The 26960-nt window shown below is 25.9% G+C and overlaps 1 protein-coding gene across 1 annotated transcript in view; it reads right to left on the reverse strand.

Moving 5' to 3' along the window:
* Positions 1–19624, reverse strand: part of LOC100199966 (metastasis-associated protein MTA3) — a 28307-nt gene extending 8683 nt beyond the window's left edge. The window contains exons 1-12 of the mRNA XM_065805718.1: positions 19218–19624; positions 13076–13143; positions 10432–10525; positions 10226–10355; positions 9793–9983; positions 7892–8015; positions 3285–3384; positions 1472–1589; positions 1265–1335; positions 939–1179; positions 538–660; positions 318–451 (exon numbers count right to left, since the gene is read on the reverse strand). Of these exons, the coding sequence (XP_065661790.1) occupies positions 318–451; positions 538–660; positions 939–1179; positions 1265–1335; positions 1472–1589; positions 3285–3384; positions 7892–8015; positions 9793–9983; positions 10226–10355; positions 10432–10525; positions 13076–13143; positions 19218–19299 (1476 nt within the window). The 5' untranslated portion in view covers positions 19300–19624. The remainder of the gene's footprint in view (positions 1–317; positions 452–537; positions 661–938; positions 1180–1264; positions 1336–1471; positions 1590–3284; positions 3385–7891; positions 8016–9792; positions 9984–10225; positions 10356–10431; positions 10526–13075; positions 13144–19217) is intronic.
* Positions 19625–26960: the final 7336 nt, after the last annotated feature.

Below are 26960 nucleotides of genomic sequence, written 5' to 3' on the forward strand. Positions count from 1 at the left end.
AAGACCTATCTACTTACTCCACCTTGTATTTACAAATATTTAAATTATCTCATTATCAAAAAAACTGTGCAGATATTATTGGAACTTTAACTAACATTTTTGATGAAAACTTAAAAACTATAATTAATTTGAGTCATGTTCATATCATATTTTCACAAATAAGCATCGTTATCTTTTATTTTAATGTTTCAACATTCAAATAAATTATAAACAATGCATAATAGTGAAAGTATCAAAGTTCATTTAAATACAATTATTTTGCAGTATTCCCTTATGGGGACATTAGGCAGATAAGGGTTAAAAGGAACAACAATTACCTTCCCACAACCATCCTCACTACAATCATAGCCACGATGTGTTGTCATATGACTTGATAAGCGTTCAGCTCGATTAAATTTTTTGTTACATATCCGGCATTTGTACACTGCTTCATTTTCACTAGAAGCTTCCGCTGGAAAAATATTTTTTTAAACCTGTTTTAAGATGTTTTTATTATTTCAAAACAATAAGAAAGTTCTATCATATGAAAAAAAATACTTGATTTAGTAGATTTCTTTAGTCCACCACATTTCTTCCAGTACACCCAACATTCCTTGCATAAATAGAGCTTGCATTGTGAAGATGATTGACCCCAAGGATACCACAAAACAGACTCCTTAGCTGAATGCAATTTAAATAATTTAACTACTTATTTCCTACTTAAAATATTATTATATTATTTGAAATATTATTCTGTTCAAACCCACTCAAATGATTTGGACAGATAAATATATAAATATAATATTCAACAATTATAATGATTAATTGATGTCTATGTAATCTGAATTATGAACTTAATTCAGATTAAAATGTAAAGCTTATAAACAATATTTTGAAACTATAATCATTTTAATTTTTTCTAATTAAATGATGATAAAAGTAATTTTCTAAACACCTACTGAAACAGCTTTCACACATGTAGCTTGGTGTCACTAAAGCTCCCACAGAGTTAACTTGATACTGTGACGATGCTTGTATTGCCAAAGTCAAATTAATAGCGGTATTGCTGCTTGGTATAAATATTTGAGTTACTTTACTATCACCTTCTTGAGCTTTTAGACGTTTCTGTTGGACATATTTATCAGTAGTTTTCCACATGTAATAATATTCAACTATATTTGAAATACTTTTCCATGGTAACTGAAAATAGAAAACATTCTGTAACATCAAAAAACTGTTTATTAAATTTTACAGATAATACATCTTAAACAAAAGATATACTTACATATTCTTGTTGTATTTCTATAAACTCTTTTCCATGTTTTCTTATACCTTCTTCAAATAGAGCAGCTTCTCCTAATAATTTAAAAAATTGAGGACTTTATAGACAAAAAGCTAAAATAATAAAAAATGTAAATAATTAAAAGTAAAATAAAAAAAGGCAAATAATTAAAAAGTCAAGCACTTTACAGACAAAAAGAAAAATGCCAACCTGATGACCATTCCTCCATTTCATCTCTACATAAAATAGGTCCACCATCAGGTATTAATGCTGATACTGCTTTGCCAATATCATAATCATTCTTATGAAGCATTAGTAATGCACTTAACTAAACATAAAATAAAAAAATTGATAAATAGAAAACATAAAATAAAAAAATTGATAAATAGAAATCAGGTATTAACTCAAATAGTCTACTAGCTTTATAAAATGACACGATGTGCATTACAAAGTGATAAAATTCTTATTTTTAAAGAATTAAGAAAAAAAAACAATTTTATTTTATCAAATTTATTGAATTAATTTTTCTCAATAATTTAGCAACTGTTTATATAAAAAATAATAACATAAAACGTAATTGGTTTTTATTTTCTATACATAAAATCTTTTTTTTTCTGAATGAGAAAAAACTATTTATATATAGAAAGTTTTTGTTTAATATATTTACAATAAAATTAGTCAATAACTGTTTTTTATAGGTCTAAAAGGCAGTGACAACAAAAAAAAATTGCAAATTTAACTAGTTAAAAAGTATAGTAATAGAATAATACAAACTAACCACCTGAAAAAGCAACTTTGGCTTATCTCGTTCATAATAAAAAAGATAGAAAAAAGTAACTAGGGACACAGGCTATTGCAACAACTACAGGAGTCATAAACATTTAGCAAATAGCACATATCCCTCACACTACAAATCCATGTAATCAACAAAATTGAAGGAATGTATACTGAATTTGTTTATTGAAAAAAAAATCAAGACATTGCACTTGAGGATGCTTTAAGCTTTGTCAATATCCAAGAAGATAAAATGAACATATAATGGGTTCCTAATATTATCAACAACAAAATGTTGGGTCTCAAATGAAGCAAAATTATATAATGATTTTAAAAATGAAAATTGTATTATAAGAAACTAATTGAAAAAAAATTATTTTCAAAAAAAAATTGGTAAAAATATACCTTTTTTTATCGTTTGGTCAATTAACTTCATTTTTTATGCTATTAAACTTAACATATTTATTATTATATAATATAGAATAGAAATGACACTGTAACTAATATGAGTTGAAACTGAAATTACAAAGAATTTCATTCTTTAACAGCCAAAAAGTTTATCAACAATTAAAACATACAAGATTTAAGATTTGAAGATTAAAATTTGAAATGGTTATCAATGTGGTTCTTAAATTGATCTACGTTTATTGACTTAATAATTTCTTGCATTAGTACATTCCAGTCATTTACAACTCTATTAGTGAAATTTTTTTGTCTGATTGTATTAAACTTGCAGTTATTATGTGTTTTTATTGACTCTTTGTGTATTTTTAATTTATGGCTTCTTGTTCAGCCATTAGTATTAAAATATTCAATTGGGTTATGCACATTTTGTCAATTTGAACATTTGGATTAAATCACCAATTCAAAAATGAAATTTTAGTTTTAAATTTCTTTCTTCATGATCGTAATTAACTAGACATGATATTTTGGTTGATTTAATTTGAACTGGGGGTTTCAAATAACTGCTCCATACTCAAGATGGGGACGAACTAATCACTTGTATAATAAGCTAATAATACTTTTATCTATACATGTTTAATTCTTACATACATGTTTAGTTACATGTTTAAATACATGTTTAAATACATGCTTAATTCTTCCCATTTGTTTATTTGCTTTATTAATTGCATAGCATATATGGTGGCTCCAATTAATATCAACAAATATTGCCATACTTAAAATATGTTGGCTAAAATTTTAATATATTTCAAAGATTTACACAGAACTTCATTAAACATTTACTTACGAGTGTTATGTCTCTAGAAGCTGCTGCTGCAGTTAAATGAAGGCTTGGCTCCTTTACAGAACTGCCAGAATCCAAAGCTCTTGCAAATGTTCCTATTGATCTAGAGTCAAAAAGTAAGAGCTTTATTTATTAGATTTAAAATTTACAAATATGCAAAAATTATTTTCCTCTAAAATAAAGGATATCATACATTAGTGTAATATAATGTTTATATCTAGTCAGTTTTTAAACTACTAAATCATTTTATGTCTTATTTATAAAAGAAAACATGAACTTTATAAATAAGAAATTTAAAGAGTTAACCGTTTCTATTGCTTAGGGGTCATCCATGAAGTTTGTATGCCAAAAATTTAGATTTTTGGCATACAAACTTCATGTTTGTTGCCATGCGTACTATAAATCCCCATCCCTAAAAAGTACTTATGCTTTTGAAATATCTCCTCCTTTTATGAATTAATAATAAAGTTTTAATTATTAATTAAAGTTATAAAAATTGTATAGATTAAATACTTTTCAAATTAGAGTGTACATACTTTTAAAATTGATGATCCTGCACCGACCCACCACCATATCCAGTGCTAAAACCAAAGCTTTTGGTTTTAGCACCAGATCCCAACTTTAAAGACTTATACGTTTTCAAAAAATATATATATACAGTGCTCAAAAAGAGGCGGGATGCCATCCTGTTACCTTTTTATAAAGAATAAACCATCCAGCCACCTTTTTATAAATCTCTATATATAACAATGATTAGACGGGATGGTGTTTTTAATTTACTGAATACCATCCCATTACTTTTTTTCTTCTTTTCTAGCACTGTGTGTATATGTATGTATGTATGTATGTATGTATGTATGTATGTATGTATGTATGTATATATATATATATACATATATATATATATATATATATATATATATATATATATATATATATATATATATATATATATATATATATATATATATATATATATATATACACATAATATATTAGGGGCTATTCTAGACCATATTCAACAGTGCGAAAGTATTTGGGCGCTGCCCAAATTCAGAAATTTATATTTTGTAAATTTTAACAAAACTTTTTTAATAGTTCTTGACAACAGGACCTTATGATCTTCTACAAATCCCTGTGTTCTTTTATTTTTTAATAACAATCATTATTTATATATATATATGTGTGTGTGTGTGTGTGTGTGTATATATGTATATATATATATGTGTGTGTGTATATATATGTATATATATATGTGTGTGTGTATATATATATATATATATATATATATATATATATATATATATATATATATATATATATATATATATATATATATATATATATATATATATATATATATATATATTAAAAAATAAAAGAACACAGGGATTTTTAGAAGATCATAAGGTCCTGCTGTCAAGAACTATTAAAAAAGTTTTGTTAAAACTTACAAGATATTTACGAAAAAAATATTAAGACAAATAATAACAAAATAAGAAACCATCTTTAAGAGTATATATACTTGAAGATAAATGAAAAGTAAAATAAAACGTAAAATTGTATCTATTATATAAATAGATTACTGTTGTTAATGATAAATATATAAATTTTATAAATTCTTGTATAAATAGAAAGTAAAAAAGAGTGTTACTAAAAAATATTAAAAGTATATTATTAAATCATCAATTATAAGAATGAGTTCTTTAGGTTTTTATTTAAAAGAAAAGTGATGAATAAAATAACCAGTAAAATTTTTCAAAACTATTTCATTAAAACTATTTTATTCCATTAAAATGGTCTGCAAATATCAATGCAAAATTTGCAAAAATGGGCTGCTTAATAAAATTATCATTGTGTAAAATGTATTTATTTTTATCATTTAATGAATACAAATTTAGGGAAAAAAATAGAGATGAATTGGTTTTACATTTAAACGATAAACAATGTTTTAATGAAAGAGTAAATTTATCATATTGCTTATTATATTATATTATAAATCAGTGAAAAAACAAAACAATAAATTTACTACTGCAAAAATAACAGTCAAAAGTAACATATTTTAAACTATTGTTTGTTTAAACACCAAGCAATTTAACAATTATAAATAAAAAAAAGTTATAGGAAAAAATTATTATCATTAAAGGTCTGAAAAAATTTGCACGGTAATTTAAAAATCAAACATTAAAAAATTATACTAAAGTTTTTTGTGCATAGTATGAAATATTAAAATGGATTTTTGTTTAGGGAGAAACTTTGAGGAATTATTTAAAAATTTAAACATTTTAAATTAGAAGTTAATTGTTAATAAAAAAGATATTTTAAAATAAATCATTAGAGTTTTTTTGTTTTGTTTTAAAATAAATATAAAAAGTTTAAACTAGTTTTTATATAATTTTAAATTTCTCTGTCTTTAATTTAAACTTTTGTCTTTTAATTTTAATTTTGTATCTGCTAACGAGCATTTAATTTGTAAGAAAATATTGAATAAGATTTAAATAAGAAATAAAAGTATTTAATACCTTATTTTGGGATTTCTTTTATTTAAAAGATTTGATCATCGCTAAATTTCTTTAGACTATTGTGTTGTGTGGTTGTTTTTTAATATTACATCATATTGTATGCTTTAATTTCTAGTTTTATCTGATGATTTATAAAATGAATTACAATATTTAAGTTTATATCATAATTTTTAATAATAATAATAATATGGTTTTGAAAAATAAGATTTAATATCATAATTCAAGATCACTATAAATATTTTTTACTGAATAACAGCTAGAGAGTTTTTTGAGTAATAAAAACAGAGTTTATCGTTTTTAAAAAGCTAAAAATTCAAAGATATTCCAGATATTGCAATTCGCCATCACTTAATTCAAGCCCTGATATATATATTATAATAATAATATATATATCAACCCTCGGAATTAGGAAAAATGAGGTCGGCAATAATTTGCTGACCTCAACCTTTTTGAAGTCGGCATCAGGTCAGCAAAAATTAATTGATACAAAGTCTCACCATAAAATATAGAAAGGAGGTCGGCAATTTTTTGCCCACCTTAAACACTTTCAGGTCAGCATTGCCGAATGCCGACCCTAATTCTGAGGGGTGATATATATATATATAATACATATATATTAGACCAGTTCAAAAAAAATATTTTTTAATAATTAAGTGGCTAGATGTTTCAATGTTGTTAATTGATGAAAAAAAGTAAATCATTTAAGTTTCAAAGCATTATTCCAATATTTAGTAACAGCTTAATTAAGTTTACTTTTAAATGGGGTCCTAAAATTTAAAAAAAAAAGTTCAACCTGGTACTCAAAAGAAGCAAAATAATATATAAATTTCAAAAATAATAATTGTTTCGTAAAAAATAAATTAAAAATTTTTTATTTTTATTAAAAACTTAAAAAAATGTACTTTTTTTATTTCTAGTTAAAAAACCATAGTTTTTGTGCAATTAAATCTAAAATAATAATTGTAGTATGAAATAATCTTTTTTTTTTGAAATTTTTATATAATTTCACTACTTTTAAAACCCAACATGACATACTTTTGAAAAAACTTCTTTTTTAAAAATAATAGGGACCTGTTAAAAAGTAAAGTTAATTGAGCTATCCCTAAAACACATTATTTAAGTTTGCAATTTTGAACTAATTTTCCTGATCACAAACCATATCAAATTAAAGGGTAGCCCAAATGAAGTTCAAAAATTATTTTTTTTTATATACAATTTTGAAATGGTCTAATATATATAATAACTTATATATATATATGATATATATATATACATGTATACATATATATATATATATATATATATATATATATATATATATATATATATATATATATATATGTATGTATGTATGTATGTATGTATATATATATATATATATATATATATATATATATATATATATATATATATATATAAATAGTAAATTTAATTTATTTAAATATACGCAAATTTTTTATTAGATTTTTTTTTAATTTTTAAGTTTATTGTAAATATCTCTTTTATTTAAAAGGTGCCTTAAAGCAACGTGAAAAATTATTAAGCTTTAGTGAAAGTTTAATGGACAGAATTGCTCATATTTAAATCGAAATGAAAATTAAAATAATAGTAAATTATCTTCTTAAACTCTTATGTTTTGTATTTAAACAGTTATTATCTCTATAATATATTATATAATATAATAATTTTTACAATAACTTATTGACTACAAGATGAATAATAGACAAACAACACGTAAGCGTTTAATAAGCATAACTAATAGTTTAATTTTGCTAATACTATGTTTTTTATAATTATAGATTAAAAATTGTTTGAAGTATTTTAATTATCTACTAAAATTAAATTGTTAAAATAAAGTTACTTAATGTTTAAAATACTTTAAACAATTTTTTAGTAATTACAATTATTATAATATTTGCAACTTAGAAGTTTATTAAAATATTAAATAAAATAGCTTCTCTTAGTGTAATTAAAATATGTCCACTTCTAAATATACATACTTAATTGGTTTGACAATGACATGCATAATTCTTGCAACAAGTGAAAATGAAAACAAAATAAAATAAACTAAAAAAAAATTAAAAAAACCTTGCAACAACCAAGTACTGATCTACTTGTTTATCAGTAAGTGGATTATCAGGTGTCCATTGCATTGTTTCAAGTTCTGATAAATCACGATCATCTTCAAATGATGGGCTACTTCTGTTTCTATCTGAATAAGGAATTCAGAAAAAAAAACTTAATGTTGATTAAAATTAATCTTAATCGAAATTCAGACAATTAAGATAAAAAATTATAGATTTTTAAAATTAAAAGTATTATATTATTTTACATTAGAGTGGGGTGAAAATTACTATTTTGAAAAATTTCTCCTTACACTCCCTAGATTTGATCTATATATTAACACTGGATTTAAAAATTTGTTAAAAATTTTTTTTTTAGTGGTCTCTGATCTTTTAATATTTAATGGGTTCCTAATATTATATGTAAAAAATTTCTTTAAAAGTATGTCAACCTTGTGGTCAAAAGAAGCAAAATTTTAAAGGGGTTCCAAACTTCCAAGGCATGTTGTGTTCATATTAAAGAAAATGATAGAATTAATGTTTTGGTGAAAGAATAAATGCATACCAAGAAAAAGTAACTTTTTTATCTTAGTTGAAGCTCACCTTCTCCATTTTGTTGAAGGCCAAAAAGTCAGCATAATATACGCCGCAATCTACAGACTTGATAATTTATTCAAGCGCGTTTTATTCCTAAAGGTTTCAGTACATGACGTCATTGACTTTTTTGTTTAAGTAAAAGATCGATTATGTAAACAAACAAAAAAGTCAATAACATCATGTACTAAAACTCTTAAGAATAAAACGCGCTTGAATAAATTATCAAGTCTGTAGATTGCAGCGTATATTATGCTGACTTTTTGGCATGCAACAAAATGGAGAAGACAAGCTTCGACTAAAATATAATAAAAAATTTTAAAAAATAAAAAATTTGCAATTTAAAATCATAATTAAACTTGCTTTCAGAATAATCAATAAAGTAGTTAATGAAAAAAAATTTTTTCCTTAAATAGCCTGACAAAGTTATTTCTTAAAAATATTTTTTTTTTCCGGATACTTATCTCTCTGACTGCATATATACTGGTGAGACCAAAGAGATAGAAAAAAGGAAAGTGAACCAGTTCAGGAACTACTAAATATTTTTTATCTAAAATTCAATAAAACTGGGACGTGGGTATCAGTTCTCACTCAGGATAACCTCAATAAAAACTTCAATATAACTTAGCGACCTTATTTATTTTTATTTTTTTGCAAAAACTCACTTCAACGTGTCATATAATTAATTTACAATTATATGACATATAAAAATGTCATATAATTGTAAAATGAAACTAAAAAAATTTGCATAATTATATACATTAAATTAATTTTAGTTCCCTAAATTTTACTAATTCCTTTTTTTCTCTTATTTTTGGTTTTTAAGTTGCTAACTTAACAGTCTTGGTCACAGTATTGTCAACGGTAAGGGTCTCAAGATTGTTAAGATTTCTTGACACACTGAATGAGCATTTAAAAAAAAAGCTCATACCATCTTCTCTACTAATGCCTGGCGAAAAGCAATTATCAAACGTCTTGATTCTAAACTCAGCATTCTAACCATTTTGTTAGATGTATTAAATATTTAACTTTTTTTCTTGAAGAATAAGATCTTGCAACTTATGTCATTGAGTTTTTACATAATATAAATACTAATACAATTATCACAGGTTTTGAATCTGAATTACAGCCTAACAGTCAAGAAAAAAGATCAAAACTAAAGATTAACTTTAGGCAGTGTTAGGATTTTTGAGATTTATTATATATCATCTTTTAAAAATATATACCAACTGTTAAAAAAAAAAATGAGAATAATTTCAACTTTCCTCTATTAGTGAACATAAATTCATTATGTTATCCTATTTAAACTAATTAAAAGAGAAAAAATATTACCTTTTTTAATTAGTGGAAAAGAAGTAAAAAAGTCTGCTTGGTACTCTTCACCAACACCAATCTCCCCTCGATCAGCTAACAATGTCTTTTGCTGTGGATCATATACAAGTAAATAATAAAACCAGTCATCCTCATACAAATAATCAATCAATTTTTCTACTTCTGAATAGAGTGTCACAGAGCATTTCCCTCTGAAAAGAACATAAGCCATACTTCTTTTAAAAGCTATTATATATTTTTAAAAATATTAAAAACAATAAGATACAAGTTATTAAAAACTTTTAATATAAAAACAATTTGAGGTCTGACTACTTACATCACAATAAGAACTTATAATTTAAAGTAAATACAATTTCTACAAAATTTATTCCTAAATATTGCCTTTTTGGGTTTGTGCTTATAATATTTAGTTGTTATGAAGAAAAAATTAAACCTGATAGTGTTTGCATTTATAATTTCTAGCTGTCGCGAAAGAAAAACTTCTCTGTGCTTCAGCTGATGGTGCTGCTCATCAGATAAATTATTTGTCCCAACATCAATTTCATTTTCTTCTTCTGCAGACACTTAACATTAATAGATTGAAGTTAATTTTTTGTTCACATAAAATTAATTAAAGACATTTTCATATGATTTACATACATGCATGTTTATCAGCCTGGGTAGCTAAAGCATTTGACAAATCACGCCTGCGATAAAAACAAGATACTTTAGCTTCTACTTGTCCATTGGTTGTCTACACAATAGAAAATAAAAAATAACCTTGTTAAAAAATCTGTGTAACTATGTCATAAATAAGCTATAAAGAATACCTACAATCAATTGTTTTTTAAATAATTATGCAACTTATTAACTTTGGCAAACAAATAGTTGCCATAATTAATAAGTTGCATAATTATTTTTTTCTTTTATTGTAATATTTAGTTTACATGATTAATTTTCATTTTAATGCAAAAATCATGTTTAACTGATCCACCTAAAAATTACAGGCAAACTTTTAGTCAAAAAACCTAACAATTAGATTCCAATACTCCAATACTTTAAAGTTATTTGCAATTTTAAACAGCAACACTTGATGCAGCAATGTAATGTTACAATTGTCTGGTTGTATGGAAAAACTAGCTCTTTCAAAGGAGAACTGAAATTCATATAAAAGACACAGTCAGTCAGCAGGGAAGGGCATGGTACTAAACAATTATTATTTACAAGACAATATTTACAAATGAATTTTTTTAAATTAATCTGCAAGAACTTTTGTGATTATTTTAACAAAACTTTTAAAAAACATAAGTAATTATACACTATATTGCCATAAACTTTTATTTAACATAATAAAAAAAGCCAACTGGATTAAAATTACACACACAGGTTATTCAAAATGAGACAAAATGTTTAGCATTAGTGTGGCACTTGGCAATGTTCTTTAATTTTAAAATAAGAAGTTACTGTACAATGAGTAAAATTAAAATTTTTTTTTATTAGTTTAAACTCAAAATCAAACATAAAGCACAGAATAATAAAATACTTATCTCTTTAAAACAGAAAGCTGGCATAATTATGATTTAAACAACAAAAAGTGTAATTTTATTGAATGATCTGTTAACGATAACATGCAATCCAGTACAACATGACCTACATCTTGTAGAACTTTCTTTTCGAGGCAAAGACTAGGAAATTTAACTTTGACTTAAAATACTCTCCTGTCTTGAGGATCTCGGTTAAGTAGAAGTTAGAGGCAGCATCTCAATAAATATTTATCTTGAGCAAGTGTAAACTGCATCCACCCAGCCTGCATTTTTTAAATAACTTTTGAACATTGAAAAGAAACTTTTATAATTTAAATGTTTGCTGGGCAGCTACTGTCTTGGCAAAGACTTTAGAGTATGCAAATATCAACCAGCATTGCAGCCGCTCTTTATTTTTATTACTATTTTTTTTATTCATTTATTTAACCACAAAATTGAAAAAATTACAAAGTTATTTATAATTTTACAAAATTAGGTTCGGTGTTACTCGTTTAGTTAAAAACTAGTCATTGGAGTGACACCTTAATAAAATAAATTAAAGCATAAAAAAAGCAATATAAATAGCGACCAAAATAAAATAAAACAAAATAAACAGAAGAACAATATTATTTAAAAAAGTAAGACAAATAACACAAAAAAGGGAAAAAGTGAATAAACGTACATGAGAGATAAGATATTTAATAGACTGATGAAGAAATAAACCTGTGCTACATTACAATTTCAGGCCTAAGATAATAAGTCTCTACTCATAGGATAACTATTGCTTTTTTGATAATAGCTACGCAACTCTTGTAACTTTTCCTAATCATCATACAGCTTTAAAACTCTGTTTATTGGTTCTAAAACCAACAAGTGTAAAATATCAGAGTATTAAGATTACCATGTTGTGCATGGATGGTGCTCCTTTTAATGCTTTTAGTATACATCTTTAAGGAGAAATCATATGTAACCTTTTAAAAATTAATTTAGGTAGATTATTGAGAATAATGCAACTTCATAGTTTTTATAATTATATAATGCAATAAGCCAAATAAAAGCCAAGCCCTGTTTTAGTCTGTTAGCAAGTTGAAAATAATTTAAAAATATATTTTTTTAAATATTTGGGATGTTTTAAGAAGTAGAAAAGTCACATAAAAACAATTTTCTAAAAGACCAGACATTTTTTCCAAAATTTTCATGCTATTCTTATTCTGGTTTTTATGCACAACAAAAATATCAAGAGAAATACCACCCATGCATTAAATGGCACTATTAATATTCAAATATTTTACAGCTGTTGATAAATCCAGTCTTTATAAACCTTTAAGACCTGACAAATTTAAAAGCAACAATACTTTTAAATTTATCACAATTAATCAGATTACATGTTAAGGTTCACACCCTATTTCATTTAATATACTCTATATAATTTACATATTTCATTTAAATATACAGCTAGTGCAAACCTTTCTAAAGATGCAACTTGGCCTGAACAACTGTCTAGACATGCAGCTTTGACACTTGCTATATCAAGTTACAGAATCATGACAAACAGTTCTGACTGTGAAGTAAACTTATGCAGACTTTGTTGGTTTAAAAAAAACCATTGTGCTGCAGACAATTTAGGTAAATAGTATAACTTTTATATACTATTACATGCTTTTCTATCATCTGAAATTTATACCTTTATTAATAATAATAATATTAATAATAATAATAATAATAATAATAATAATAATAATAATAATAAAAAGAAACAGAATAAAATATATAAATCATACCTTTGTTAACTCTTCAATTCTACGTATTTGGTATGGAAGACTTGGTTGGGTTTCCACAAACACATAGTCTATATTTAATCACATATTTAATAAAAAGATGAGCGAGGCGAAAGAATTTGTGCATTCACAAATGATCTGAATAAAATTATTGCAAAAAAAGTTGCTTCATGTAGATTAATTGTAAACTGTAGAACATAAAGAACAAATTAAAAACACATTTAAAACAAATAATAACAAGTTAAAATTCAACTATGATATATCGTTGTATAACAAAAAGGTGTAACGCTAATAAATGTAACTTTGGTATTTATATTGTTAAAAGTTAAATTGTGTCATAAGTATATTTTAAAGCACCCTATTGTAATTAAATTTAATTTTAAACCACATTAAAAATCATTTTATTTTCAATCAAATTTAACAAAAGGTAGTGGTTACTTTGACTAAATGTTTTTAAACAGGACGAACATTATTATAATAATCAGATTAATTTACTTTAACCAAAAATTTGTTCAGTATAAAGTTTGTACTTTATTATATTTTTTAAACATAAATTCAAAAACAAAAAAGTTAAGTGATTTCTTTTAATGTTTTGAGTTTGTATCCATTACATAGGTCATCCAGGCCATATTCTTAAAATATATTTTTTCTCTTATATTCCTCTTAATTTTGCAAATATATTACAAAAATATACGCCAAAACTTGCATGTATGGAAGACAACTTATGTATCCAGAAAAAACTAAAAGTTGAGAAAAATATCCGGAATTCTAGAAATATCCGGAAAAAGATAATTTCTGCCATTAGTACTATTTTATATATTTAATTTGATTCGCAAGGAAAATGTTTTGAGAGTATTCATTAGTACTATTTAAGAAGGAATTTAAAAACATTTAAAATCAAATTATAAGTTAAAGAAATCTAGATTGCCATTACATTGAATAAATTAGGGGTGTACAAGATTGTAAATTTAGAATTCCAGCCGGACCCGGATTTGCCAGAATTGTTAAAAAAATTTCAGCTGGAACGAGATTTATATTATGTAACTTTTTACGTTCAAAATTAAATAGGTAAGTCTGCAGACTATATATATATATATATATATATATATATATATATATATATATATATATATATATATATATATAACCTATTTCATTAATTTGATTCTTATTTCATTTAAATCTATTATGTTATTTTTATTTATTTCTTATAATTATATTTATTGAAAGTTTTAACCTGCATAATATTTATATTTAAAATTATTTCTTTGTTTTATATTTTTACATTTAAGTTAAAATTGAAATATTTAATGTATTAGGCATCCTATACTTTTTAACTATTTAAAAGTTAACATTAAAGAAACATTAAAAATGAGACTATTCTCAGTGGTAGGTAACATTTTTGATGAAAAAAGAACTAGTTTATTGCCCAAAACTGAGTAGCAACTCTTTTTCCACCACAATATTTCTAAACTTTTAGAAATCCTTACATAAGTGATTACTGCAAATAAAATTCGACAAAGCTATAGTTAAGCGATCTAAATTAATTTTATTTATTCGCTTGTTAAGTATTCTTGTGAAGACTAGCACAAAGTAGTGACTTTTAAATATAAACATATAGAGTATTATCTTATAGCCTGCTGCTACAAGGAAGACCTGCTACATTGACTGACGGTTTGGCATAGGGCAACAATTTTTTTCCTTTTATTATTTCAAATAAAGTTTTTAATGTTTAAAAACCCTCCACTGACCAGAGTGCTACAAGCAAAAAATAAAGTTATTTTAGACCTTAACTGTAGCTTCATCTTTGTTCTTCATTGCCCTGTAGGACAATGGTTTGTTGATTTAATTATTATAATTAATAACAATAACAATTAAATCAAAAATTCTGTATCACATTTCTTTAAAAAAAAAAAGCAAAAAATAAATTCCGGCCTTCTGGCCTGAAATATTGTAATTCTGTCCGGAATGACCTAAAAGTCACAAATTCTGGCCAATATTCTGGTACATTCCTAGAATAAACCTACTAATGTGAAAATGAACATCTGCTCATGTATGTGTTACAAAACTATGGAAGGAAAAAAATCTTTATAAAAGTTTTTATTTTGTCACTTAATTAAGATTGGTATAGGAAATATAACTGAAATTAAAGTTGTCACATATAAAAATAAAAACCACACTAAAATGAACAAAATAAAGTTTTGGAACAAAAACATCATTATTTAGACACACACAAAAAATTATTTCATTTTTGTTTCTTAGTCATATACTTTTAAATTTTCTGTTTTGTTTTTTTTAAAGTAAATAAGTTTTAATAATTGAAGCAGAATTTTAAGTAGCCCTAAAAATAATTCCAGAAACAAGGCAAATTTCATACAATTTAAGATTTGTTTATCAAAACAATAACTTAACATAAAAAATTTTAAAAAAACTGAAATTCAGTGAATGAAGCTGTTCTATTGTTTAACAAAAAAAATCTCTTTAAAGCTATAATTTACTAACAAGCCTGCTGTGTATATCTTATTATAATAAATATTACCAAAAAAATTTAAACTAAGTTGTTTCATCTTAGAATCTTAGTACATTTGACTATGATCTTTTGATTTAACTCTAATAGTCACATGCATGCCTGGGCATATACTTACAAATCAATTCACCTATTTTTTATGAAATTAAATTTAAATCCTGAAACTATTTTTTCATATGCTTTTTTTTTAGTGCCAGATCAGTCAACCATTTTTCTTTTTTTTTTCTTTTCTTCTTTTCCATTGATGTTGTCTTTTTCTTTTTTTTTCTATTGACATTGTTTCTGATAATATTTTTGATGTTGTTTCTGATGACCGAGCCCAATCTCTTTATCCATCTGATAATATTTTTGTTATTGATGCTTGATTATTGATTGTTGATTTAATGCTTGTCACACTGATCCTGATAACACTAAACTTTTACTTGGTATAGTTAACATAACTAGTTTTCCAAACAAAAGAAATCATTTACCTTCACTCCTTGCATTGTGTCTTGTATATGACGCCAGCTGATGATGAGTTTCTCCTTGATATCGCTTAGGTGGCTGCAACCTATAAATTTCACTAAAACTAATGGTTTCTGCTTTAGACAAGCAACAATACAAAATAGATCTAAGAAGAATTTATCTAAAAACTATCTAGACGTAGCAGGAGATCAATTTATTTCAGTTCATAACAGCATTTAATGCACCTATCTACTACCCTTAAGTTAATTTCTCGCTTTTGATCCCAAGACACGACATTAACATTAATGACTGTGTATTGCATAGGGCTATTTTGACAACAGATTTCAATTCGGCACTGGCACAAGCTGAGGAATAGCATCAGCTTATCTTCCAAGTAGTTGAACAACACTGAAAGCAGATTTACACCCCACTGAAGAAAAACTACATTGATAAATAAAAAAGTGAATCTGTAACTATTGTATTGTTGACTCTGAAAAGACTCTGACTCTTGTTTTACAGTATTTCCTGTTTTTGTGCATTGCTACTGTAACAAAGCCTTAATTTGCTGGTTTACTTTGAGGAATAATCACACTTTTTTTTTAACTTTGAAACTTTTGATTAACATAATAATAACATAGAACTACAAGTTTTTACTGAGTTGTTCCTAACACTATTTGGAACAAATGCAAGATGTTTATAAGAAAATGTCCATATTTTTAATTTAATTAAAATAATTTAACTTTAATTCAGATAAAACTCAATTTTTTTCAGCCAATCGTTATCACAATAATTTAGATCTTCCTATATTTATGAACGGTGATGTACTCGATGAGTCACCTACTCTTCATCTTCCAGGATTAACTCTTACTTCCAATCTTTCTTGGAAACCATATATCAAATCAGTTGTAAAATTAGCATCTGCTAAGGTTGCATCTCTTTATCGAGCTCATCACTTTCTTACTTTGGATTCTATTCTCTATCTCTATAAATCTCAAATCCGGCCTTGTATGGAATACTGTTGCCATATCTGGGGCAGATCTTTTAATGATGCCCTTTCCCTTTTAGACAAGGTGCAAAAACGCATTGTAAACATAGTTGGACCTGCTCTTGCAGCCAACCTCCAACCATTATCACATCGTCGTAATGTTGCTTCTCTTTCTCTTTTCTACAATTACTATAATGGGCACTGCTCTAAAGAGCTCTTCTGCCATCTACTAAAATTCATTCTCGTGTTACTTGTCATTCAATTAAGTCTCATCCTTTTTATGTGACTGTTCCTAAGTGCTCCAAAAACGCTTATTCACCTAGTTTTTTTCCTCGAACATCAGTTCTTTGGAATTTGCTTCCTTCATCTTGCTTTCCTGATTCATATAATTTGCAATCTTTTAAGTCGTCCGTCAATCGTTATCTTGCTCTACAATCTTCATCTTTTCTCTTTCAGTAACTTCCAACTTTAATTAGTGACTGCTTGCAGCCTTGTTGGAAGCGAAGATGTTTAAAAAAACAATATATATATATACCATCTAAACACACAAGTATTAATGTCAAATAACAATTTTGCTCCTCATAAATAATTATAAACATAACTTGATTTAAGATCTGTATACTGATATTAAATTTATTCATCTTAGTATATACTAAAATCAGAAGTCAGCTCTTTTTTTGGCTAAATTGTTTCAAAAAAACAATGTAAGGCCAAGTAAGTGATACTAGAAAAAATAAAATTGCTATTGAAATGCTTAATAATTTCAAAAAACAACTTAAATTTTTTTTTTTTAATTTAAGGTTTTTAACTATTGTTTCTATTTACTATCTACGAGCAGTTTGTATTTACTACCTGCATGCAGGTTAAAATAAAAGAATAATAATAGATTTTGTGATATTTTTAATACTATGTTGACCATTTATGCTCTACAAAAAAAGAGTTGCAATGATTTCATTTGGATTGTTTTGTATTTTTTTGGACTATTTTAAGTTAAATGCCAATAGTCCTGGAAAAAATTATTCCAAAAAATTGTAATTATTCACTTACAAAGTCATGGAGAAACCATTAAACTCAAGAAGACCACTCTTTTTTATGTTTTTATTACTATATACCTTTGAAACACAAATCTTGACAAACAAAGCCCAGCATAAAAAAATAATTTAAGCACTTTACTAGCTGGTATGTAATGCCATTTTAGCTTTATTAAGGTGGAATTATCTATCATTCCACCTTAATAGAGCTAAACTTTGACACTTTTCTAACACAAAAGTTTTTCATTGCACAAAAGGACATGATATACATAAACATATATTTGAACAAATATTTGAAGCAGCAAACCTAAAATAATTTTGTGAAAAGACTAATATTAGGGAGAAAAATTTGTAACTAAAATTTTTAAAACTAAATGGCTTGCTTTGATTCCAACTAAAATCTACATTTCACAAATATAATAAAAATTTGATACAAATATACACAGAGATCTTTCAATTCCAATGGATTCAAATTGATTGAAGTAAACTTTTTTGAAATAAAAAATTGTAGATTCCGCAATTTTTTCTTATTTTTTTTCTTGATAAATTAAAAAATTTACTAATGATGACAATGTTTAAATTTGAACCCTGAATACATATTTAAATAAAGATTGTAATTCTAACTGTAACTTTTTAGAATTGTAATTCTAAATATTTTGATTGATTACAAACTACATTATATTAAAAGGCAACCCAATTAAATTTTTATACAATTTTGAAATGGTCAACAATTTTAAGATGAAAACTTTATTCAGCTTATCCAATTAAATTCCACATCAAACTCCTTTCTTGCATAAAAACTTAATAATTTTTTTTCACCTTAATAATATTTTTAATATACAAATATTATAGAACTTTAAAAAAAAATTTCACCATCAACATAGCTATGTTTAATATCTTTGGTTCATCAAAATTGTATATTTTTGTGTGTTGCTTTTGATTACAAAATGTAATTTAAATTTGATTATACTTTTTCATTTTAATACAAAAATGGCTTTAATACCATCTGTTACCTAATATATTGTATTTATGTGAGTAAACTAATCATACTAGTTTTGATGAACAGTAATAATAATACTCGTTTTGATTACGATAATAACTTGTAATAAGATATTGAACGCATTTATTCTAACTGAAAGTAAAAATAATACAACTCACCTCCTACTCGATAGATATTTGAAGCTGGTAGAATTTTTGACATTTGTGTTGTATTTTCATATTGTTTCCCGCTAACGGACATTTTTTCAGCACGTGTACTTCAATACTAATTTAGCAATTTGGTTGTTAAAATTTTAAATGTTAAAAAAAACATTAGTGACGAGAATGCATTTTCCTCCTAAACTTATACGATAACAACATTTTTTACAACAAAAGCAAGCAAGTGTTCTGCTCATGTGTTCTGTGAATGAGTATACGTCACATCTCCCGCGAAGGTGTCCTTCAAATTTATTTGATATGAAACTACTTCGCTTAACACCGCTTTATTATTTATTATTAATCGTAAAATAAACAAAAGTACGACTTAAATTTTTAAAGTGTTCAGTACGGCCAAATTGTGGATTAACAACATCAAATAAGCAAATCAAATAAAAAACGTTTGTTTTAACGTTTTTTTCCAAAAAACATTTTTTTTTTTTTAAAAAAAAGCAGTAAAAATAAATATTTGATTATTAAAAGTGGTTTAATCAAATTTTAACATTTTTAACTCTTATTTTCATAGGTAAAGTTTTCTGTAGAATAGTATTTTCCATACTTACCTTTTATTCTTTATTTAAGGCTGTATGTTTTTTAAAGGGGATTTTTTCACTCTATTCCATCTAATTTTTACTTTCAAAAGAGCCTAATTATTTAAAAGTTGAAAGTTTGCGCTGCTTTGTATTTTTTTTCAATATATATATATTTTTTTCTATATACACTTAAAAATAGCGAGAGTTTTATATAGGTATTATAGATATTTTAACAAGTTTTTCAAAAAGTTGAAAATTTGCGCAGTTTTTAATTTTTTTTTTTTTTCTATATATACATTTTTTTTCTATATATATGTATATATATATATATATATATATATATATATATATATATATATATATATATATATATATATATATATATATATATATATATATATATATATATATATACACTTAAAAATACCGAGAATTTTATACAGGTATTATAGGTATTTTTACAGGAATTATTGAAGTAAAGCACTATGAAATTGGAAAAGAAATAGATACCACCAGCCTAAAGTATAAACCTGCTAATGGCATTTATATTTTGAATTTTTTCATAATTTATATAATAACCGAAGAATTAGTAAATTCGGTATTTATTTAGTAATTAGCACGTTTGTGACATAACACATGTTTTTTTAACGCAGTGACATTTTTAATAAAGGAATTAACAGTTTTTCACTTATAATATAATGCTACTTAAACACATTTGTTTTAATTATAGGCAATGTATTTAAATACAACAATATTAATATTGTTGTATTTAAATACAATTGTATTTAGAAAAAAGGTGTTCCTAATCTATGTTAATAAAATGTCATTTTGTTAATATAGATTAGAAACATCTTTTTTCCGTTTTTAAATATTGCCTCCTTAATTTTGAGCCGCAAACAGTGTTGTAAAGTATTTTATAACACTGTTGTAATTACTAACAGTGTTGTGAAGTATTTCAAATACTACTCAAAGTATTTTAAATACGTATTTAAAATACTTTCAAAGTATTTATATTTTGTCGATTTGTTTATCAACTACAAACAATAATACAATGCGTGCAATGGCCAATTGCTCAAAATTGTGGTCACGTGTCAGCCGAAGCACACAAGTATCTGATGCTGTGGAGAATATTACTAAAGTTTCATTGAGAACACCAGGGAAATCTTGTTCTCAGTTAAATTGATCCATATACTAGCAAACTCTTCAGAGTCTAAACCTCTTTCAGTTTTATTCCATTTATGGCAAATCCATCTTTGTTTCTCAAATTATAAAAAGCAAGATTGAGTATTTGGATTTTTGATTTGGGTGCTATCAGAATCGATAACAAGTAAATTAACGCTTTCTTTTTCCTAATTTTTTTCTTATTTTAATTGAGCTTCTTATTTGTTGATTTAATATTCTAAATAATGCTCTAAGCTACTTGCGTCTTATTGCTAACTTTAACTAAATAGTGCACTTATCTCACATTGGATTTTTTAGAGTAGTAAAATCCAAGATTTTCTACATCAAATTCTTCATAAAACTTGCAAATAGAAAAAGCATGGACGTTGTGTTTTTTAGACCAATCTTTTACATAAGAGTGTTAAAGGATTATGCTCGTCACTCTGGCAACAAATATTTTTATAATACAGATTTTATTTTTTTTTTACTCTTTATCACTTGTTCTTCCCCTTGGTTTTTTAACTAGTAAAAATGTCACAAGAGTATTGACGTATACTTTTATTTCTTGTCAGCTTTATATAATATACAGCTTTTTTTTCTAGCCTATCTGTTCTATGGGACAATATTCTTTCTCCGTTTCTTTGCACTGGCATCTCCGTTCCATTACTCTAAGCTACTTTGCTTTTTAGTAATTCAATTTTTCTTTTTTTCTTTCTTGCATAATACTTTTTTCCATTGAAATTAAATTGAAGTTTTTGTTCGCTACGAATATTTTGAGCAACATATTGCTCTTTTGTTCATCATAAAAAAAAAAAAGTTATTTGATGCAAGTATAACAGAATCTTCCAATATTTCATCAATTGACACGGACGGTAAGAGACAGTTGCAATTAATAGGGTTAATGCGTCTTTTATTTTCGACATTGACATAGTGTTTGAGCTAAAATTATGAAACACTGTTTCAGATAAACACATATATTTAAGTTCAATATTTTGAACGAGCTTTTTAGAGCCGATCAATCCCTGAAAACCTTTCCTTTTAAGAATTCGAACCTTTGTAACATATCAATCTTCAAATAGAATACCAAACTAAGTAAAGGTTGGTAAGAGCACATGTTTTAGCATAAAAAACTTTTACAAACGAGGATTAAGCTGGAGTAAGCCGCAAAATTTTGATGCGATGGGTTTGATAACTTTACTCATCACGTGTTCAATTTAAAGTCTAAACAAAGTTAAAAGTAGAGATATTTTCTAGCTTGAGTAATTTTTTTTACTTGTGTATTTTTTTTTTTAAACTTTATTTTGTCCTTTGAATGGTATGTGAAACGTATTTAATGATAAAAAATTGATTTAACAATTTTACACCAAATGCTAGTACCAATAATAATACATTATAACTTACTTCGCTTGTTCTTGGAATGAAAAGAATTTAAGTGGATTCCTTAAATAAGTTCAGTTAGGGGTGTTAACACAATAAATATATTAACAGGTAGAATTATGGTACATTAATGATTAGGAAAAATTTGCTGAGCGATATTGTGAGATACCTAAAGTGCTTCATCAAATAATAAACTATGGTACACCTAAATGATTTGAGCATAAAAAGAGATAAGTATTGTTATTATCTGTTGACATCTTTATTTTTCAATTCATGTTCTCAAAGATTGTTTCCAATCTTTAATCTGGTTTTGGGATTATTCAAAACGAAATTTCAAGCAGAATGTTGAGATTTTGTCTACTGCACTGCATTTTGTTATTCAGTCAAAAAAAAAGAAAAGTTTTTAAACATCATTATGCATATGAACAGGTGCAATGTATCAGCAACTTGCTCAATATATTGTACGTTCTTGCACGTACACACCACAAGTATTAAAGACCTTTCAGGTACAATCAAAGTTGATGAGTGAGTAAATACATATTTTTTGAAATTTAGATTAAATCTTATAGATAGTTTTTGAAAACTTTTGTTTATTCTGCTTGAATATCACATGTAAAAGAACTAAAGTTATCGAAGGTTATATTCATGCTTCTTAATTTCGTGCAAAAAGTTAATTAAAAATGGTTATTATGCAAAAAGGTGATGTTGACTTATTTGTTGCACGTATTGAGAAAATTGAGAAAGATCAGGCTGATAAAATAAAGTCATTAGAAGACCAATTGAGGAGCCCATCTGCAAAACACGCTAAGTCCCAAAAATAAAAATTTTGAATTGCTTCTATTTCCACATTCAATACATTGAAATTTATCATCTATTTAAATACTAAATTAATTTAAAAAAATCTTAGCCCTAAAAATGGACAAAGAAAATATCAACTTCAGTTGATGCGCAACTAAGAGTTTTTTAATTTTTCTTTGTTTTGTTAAAGTCAGTTTACTAGGACTACTTAGACACGCGTTTTGCAAATGGGCTTCTCAATTAATCTCCAAGTTACATGACTACAAATTGTTGAATGAAGGGGTTAAATTATTAGAAAAAATTCAATTAATAAAATGCTTGAAAAAATGCAATTAATAAAATGTTTGATAAAATTGGTGCGAATAAATCAAAAATTTTAAGGTTTTATTGCTTTAAATGTAACTACCGGAAATAAGCCAGGCTTTATTTTAATTGAACTGGAAGACAAGTACGAAAGTTTCATGGTAACTAGTGAAAAGATCAAAGAATGATGACAAATGTAAAAAGAAATTCAAATTTTTGACTTATCGTTAATGCAACAGGAATTTCAAAAAACATTGATTCAATAAAAAAATTGTCTAAACAAAGACTTAATGAATAATAAAATTATAAATTTTAATTATGGGACTCGGAATAACAATATCACTAAAATATTTTCAATTACTAAATAGTCTTGAAAGTTGAGAGAAAAATAGATTGTAGATAGTTTAGCAAAAAAAACTTTTATTGCAAATTAATTTGTAATTCTAATAGTAATCTTTGTTTAAATAATCTTTAATTTAATTAATCTTTCTAATAGTAATCTTTGTTTAAAGGCATTCAGAAGATTCAAATAAGATATTGTCGACATCAGTTAATAAAAATTTGTCGTGACAGGGTGAACTGCCACTCCCTGGGCTCCCTAAGCCGGTTAACTGGCGCCCCTAAAATTTAAATTTCTCATTACAAAACTCTGCCTTTATTTAAACGGAAATAAAAAACTACGTATACCATTTTGTTGTTATTTGTTATAACAACAAACCATCGTTTACAAACTTGCTTTACAAATTTGCACACATTTACGGAAGAAAATAAAACGGAGACGTTTTGTTTAAAGAAATAATTTCTTATAATCACAATTTACTTAGTCAATGGACTTTGAACATAACTCGATGCATCAAAACTACTGTGACTGTACAGTGACAGATGTTTTTTTTGTTGAAAACATTTTTTTGCGTTAAAAATGTTTTCGTCAAAAACCATTTTTAACCATGACACCCCTCCCCACTTGAAACCTACTCGCGTCGACCCTAATTTCAAAGATGCGTATGCATCAATATCCCCAGCATTGACGACTGAACTATAAATGAAAGACATACATACATTCTTAATAGAGATATAAACGACATCACGTTTTCCTAACTTATCTTTACTCTAAAAAATCGACTTGACTCTTTCTTTTACATTTGCTTATAATGAAAGAAGTTTCAGTAGCCTAAAGATCAAAAATTATATGTGATCAACACATAATTTTTGATCTTTAGGCTACTGAATCTTGACCAAAAAGTAATTAGCACTTGTTGGGCACGCAATTTTTTCAAGAGACATTTAACACTTTCTATTCGAAAGGTTCAGACACTTCCAAAACTCAGAACACTAGTTTCAAAACAAGATATTAGAACGTGGTTCCAAAAAATAACAATGTATATGGATAAAAATGATTTATTGTCTGTGTTTGAGGATCCTAATGGAATTTGGAACCTTGATAAGTTATCTTTGATCTGTGCCCGTCTATTAAAAATGCAATTGGACAAAAAAACAAAAGATTGTATAACATCACTGAAAATAGTGATAATGAAAGTTTCTCAATTGTAATAACAGTAAATGCAAGTAATCTATTTGCACCGCCATTGGTTTTGTATCCATATGAACTGCAAATTCCACCAGAAATTGCAGCTGACTTTCCTAAAGATTGGGTTATGGGTAAATCAGCCAAAGGTTAACAGATGTCCCAAACATTTTACGATTATACATCTGGACCTTTCATTAAATCTTTAAGGAAAAATAATGTCCTATTGCCAATAATTCTTTTTTTAGAAGGCCACAAATCCTATTTGACCTTAGATTTGGGACAATTTTGCAGAGAAAGTGGTATTGTCATCATTTTTTGCTACCTAATTGCACCCATTTCGCCCCACCATTGGATCGAGTTTACTTTCATGTTGCAAAAATATTTGGACCGACATAGTCACAGAATGGAGAACGCAAAGCCTTAGAGTTACTCTACCAAAAAAGACATTTGCGTACCTGCTCCAGACTGCAATTTCTAAAACACATGAAAATCCAATTTTAATACCAAATGGATTTAAATACTGCGGTTTGTGTCCTTTTTTACTAGAAAATTTGGATCTTACAAGTCCCGTTAAGTGTACAAGAAAATCTTCAAGGGATCTCAAAGAAAAAGCAGTTAAAAAGTCTAAAACTTAGTAAAATTATACGCAGAATAATGGAAAGGAATTTTAATTTTGTATTATTTGTAATGTGTAGAATTATTAAATCTGTCAGAAAAATGTCTTTAGTGTATTAGTCATTTAAATATTCAAGAAATATATAATACTAAACATTAGGACTTTATTTTTTACTTGTTAGGGCTTTTTTTTATTCCAAACAAAATTATAGTACTTTCTTTTTGCCATCACCTTGAACTACATTACAGCTTAAATTAAGACTTTTTTAAAGTATTCACGCCTAAAATAGGGTAAAACTGAAAATTTATTTATTATTCTACAATATTATCAAAAAGCAAGAATTCGAATTCATTGTTTATTAGTATTAATTTGCTCTTATAAATTGAGATATCGAAAACTAGGACTTTCCTACGTCACACGTCTTTAAGGTTACTACGTATTTAGTTTGCTATTTTAAGTATCTATTTTATATAATTGAATAACCAAAAATGTGTTTATTCAATTACTTTTGGACGCTACTGTATCTCAAATACTATTTTATTTTCTATTTTTATTTTATTCTCTTTTACTTTTTAACTTTTCCTTTTGTTAAAAAGCGACATTACCATTTACATCATTACTTATCTTTATATTTTATTTATTTTTTTATTATAGTTTGTATTGTGTTTAAAAAAAAAAAAAAATGTAACACTTTTTATTTAAAAATATTTAATTTTATTTTACTGAGTTTGCAATTTTTTTTTTTTTATATGATAGATTATTTTTTGTTTAATATGTAAATGATACAACGGGGCTGGATGATAAGACTTTTGCCTTCTGACTGCTCCCGTCACATTTTAACTCAAAAAAATATTGTAAATAATTTATTATGAAGATGACGTAATGTATTTAAAAAAAATAATAATATTATTTGTAAAACGAAGTAAACTTAGCAAACTTAAACTATAGATTGATAAGTGACGTACTTAATAGTTTAAATTTATCACGAATTTATCTCCAAAAAAAATGTTTCTAGGGGTTTATTTGTCACCTCCAAGCTTTGTTGCCCCTACTCATTACACCCCCCCCCCCCCCTACAAACACACACATCTCTGACTAACAAAATTGATGAAGTTAGAAGTCTGTGTAAAATTTATTATCTTGTTCTTCGTTTTACAGAAATGTGGTATAATTCAAACTCTGACATTTATATTATATTGTGGCTGGATAGCTCAGTTGGTTAGGTCGTCATACGAAAAGTTATAACCCAGATTGTTCCTGCCACCGCCAACTCAGCGCTTAAGTAGTACTTCTGTCCGTAAAAATGTTGGTCAATAACGGACGCCACTTTGGATTAGTTTTAATGACTATTTGTGGTTGTTCCTATGCTAAGCCAACAATATCTTCGGATA

Source organism: Hydra vulgaris, chromosome 09 (assembly GCF_038396675.1).
Source record: "Hydra vulgaris chromosome 09, alternate assembly HydraT2T_AEP".
Lineage (NCBI taxonomy): Eukaryota > Metazoa > Cnidaria > Hydrozoa > Anthoathecata > Hydridae > Hydra > Hydra vulgaris.